Below are 980 nucleotides of genomic sequence, written 5' to 3'. Positions count from 1 at the left end.
CTCGCCGACGTCCCTCCCCCACGTCGTGCCACTCACTGTGTGTCGTCGCTGTATCTCGCCCACGTCGTGTCACTCACTGTATGTCGTCACTGTATCTCGCCCACATCGTGCCACTCGCTGTATGTCGTCAACGTATCTCACCCAAGTCGTGCCACTCGCTGTATGTCGTCAACGTATCTCGCCCACGTCGTGCCACTCGCTGTATGTCGTCGACGTATCTCGCCCACGTCGTGCCACTCGCTGTATGTCGTTGACGTATCTCGCCCACGTCGTGTCACTCGCTGTATGTCGTCAACGTATCGCCCACGTTGTGCCGCAACACCGAAACTAATTTTTTTTAACCTCCTTATTTTGTAGTTCAAACAGATCTCCAAAGCATATGAAGTTCTTTCTGACCCTGGCAAGAGGGAGCTGTACGACCGAGGGGGCGAATCGACCGTTCATGGGGAGGGCTTGCACCAAGGAGGGGGATGCAGCCCCTCTATGGATATCTTTGATTTCTTCTTCGGGACCCGATCCAGAAGTCGGTCTAGAGGAGAGAGAAAAGGTGAGAATCTGGAGCGGGAAACGTTGTCCTAATGTATCTGTGCGGGAAAAGGGCGTCGCACACCTGTCGCTCATTAGAATGCATACAATGGCCACAGCCTACCTACCTACCTACCTACCTTGGGGTATGGGTTATAATGCTGTTATCACATTGTACCTCCTCTCTTATTCAGGGAAGACGGTCACTCATTGCCTCCCGGTCTCCCTGGAGGACCTGTACAACGGGGCCACAAGGAAACTTTCTATTCAGAAGAACATCATCTGCCCCAAGTGTAAGGGTAAGTGATCCAATGAGAACCTTCCGTTGGAGAAATTGTAACCCCTGCCAGTGCCATCACCCTGGAATCCTGGGACAATTTTTGGTGCTGGTCACCCTTAATTGTTTAAGTACATAATTGGGCATTTAAAAAAAAAAAATATTAAATAAATATATA

General features: G+C 50.3%; 1 protein-coding gene across 1 annotated transcript in view; it reads left to right on the top strand.

Moving 5' to 3' along the window:
• Positions 1–980, top strand: part of LOC108803956 (dnaJ homolog subfamily A member 1-like) — a 6,810-nt gene that overhangs the window by 1,497 nt on the left and 4,333 nt on the right. The window contains exons 2-3 of the mRNA XM_018575736.1: positions 358–547; positions 720–824. Of these exons, the coding sequence (XP_018431238.1) occupies positions 358–547; positions 720–824 (295 nt within the window). The remainder of the gene's footprint in view (positions 1–357; positions 548–719; positions 825–980) is intronic.

The sequence above is a fragment of the Nanorana parkeri genome, unplaced genomic scaffold (assembly GCF_000935625.1).
Source record: "Nanorana parkeri isolate BGI_ZX_2015 unplaced genomic scaffold, ASM93562v1 scaffold4569, whole genome shotgun sequence".
Classification (NCBI taxonomy): Eukaryota; Metazoa; Chordata; class Amphibia; order Anura; family Dicroglossidae; genus Nanorana; species Nanorana parkeri.
The sequence above is the reverse complement of the archived record's forward strand: the minus strand, read 5'-3'. Positions and strand labels throughout refer to the sequence as shown.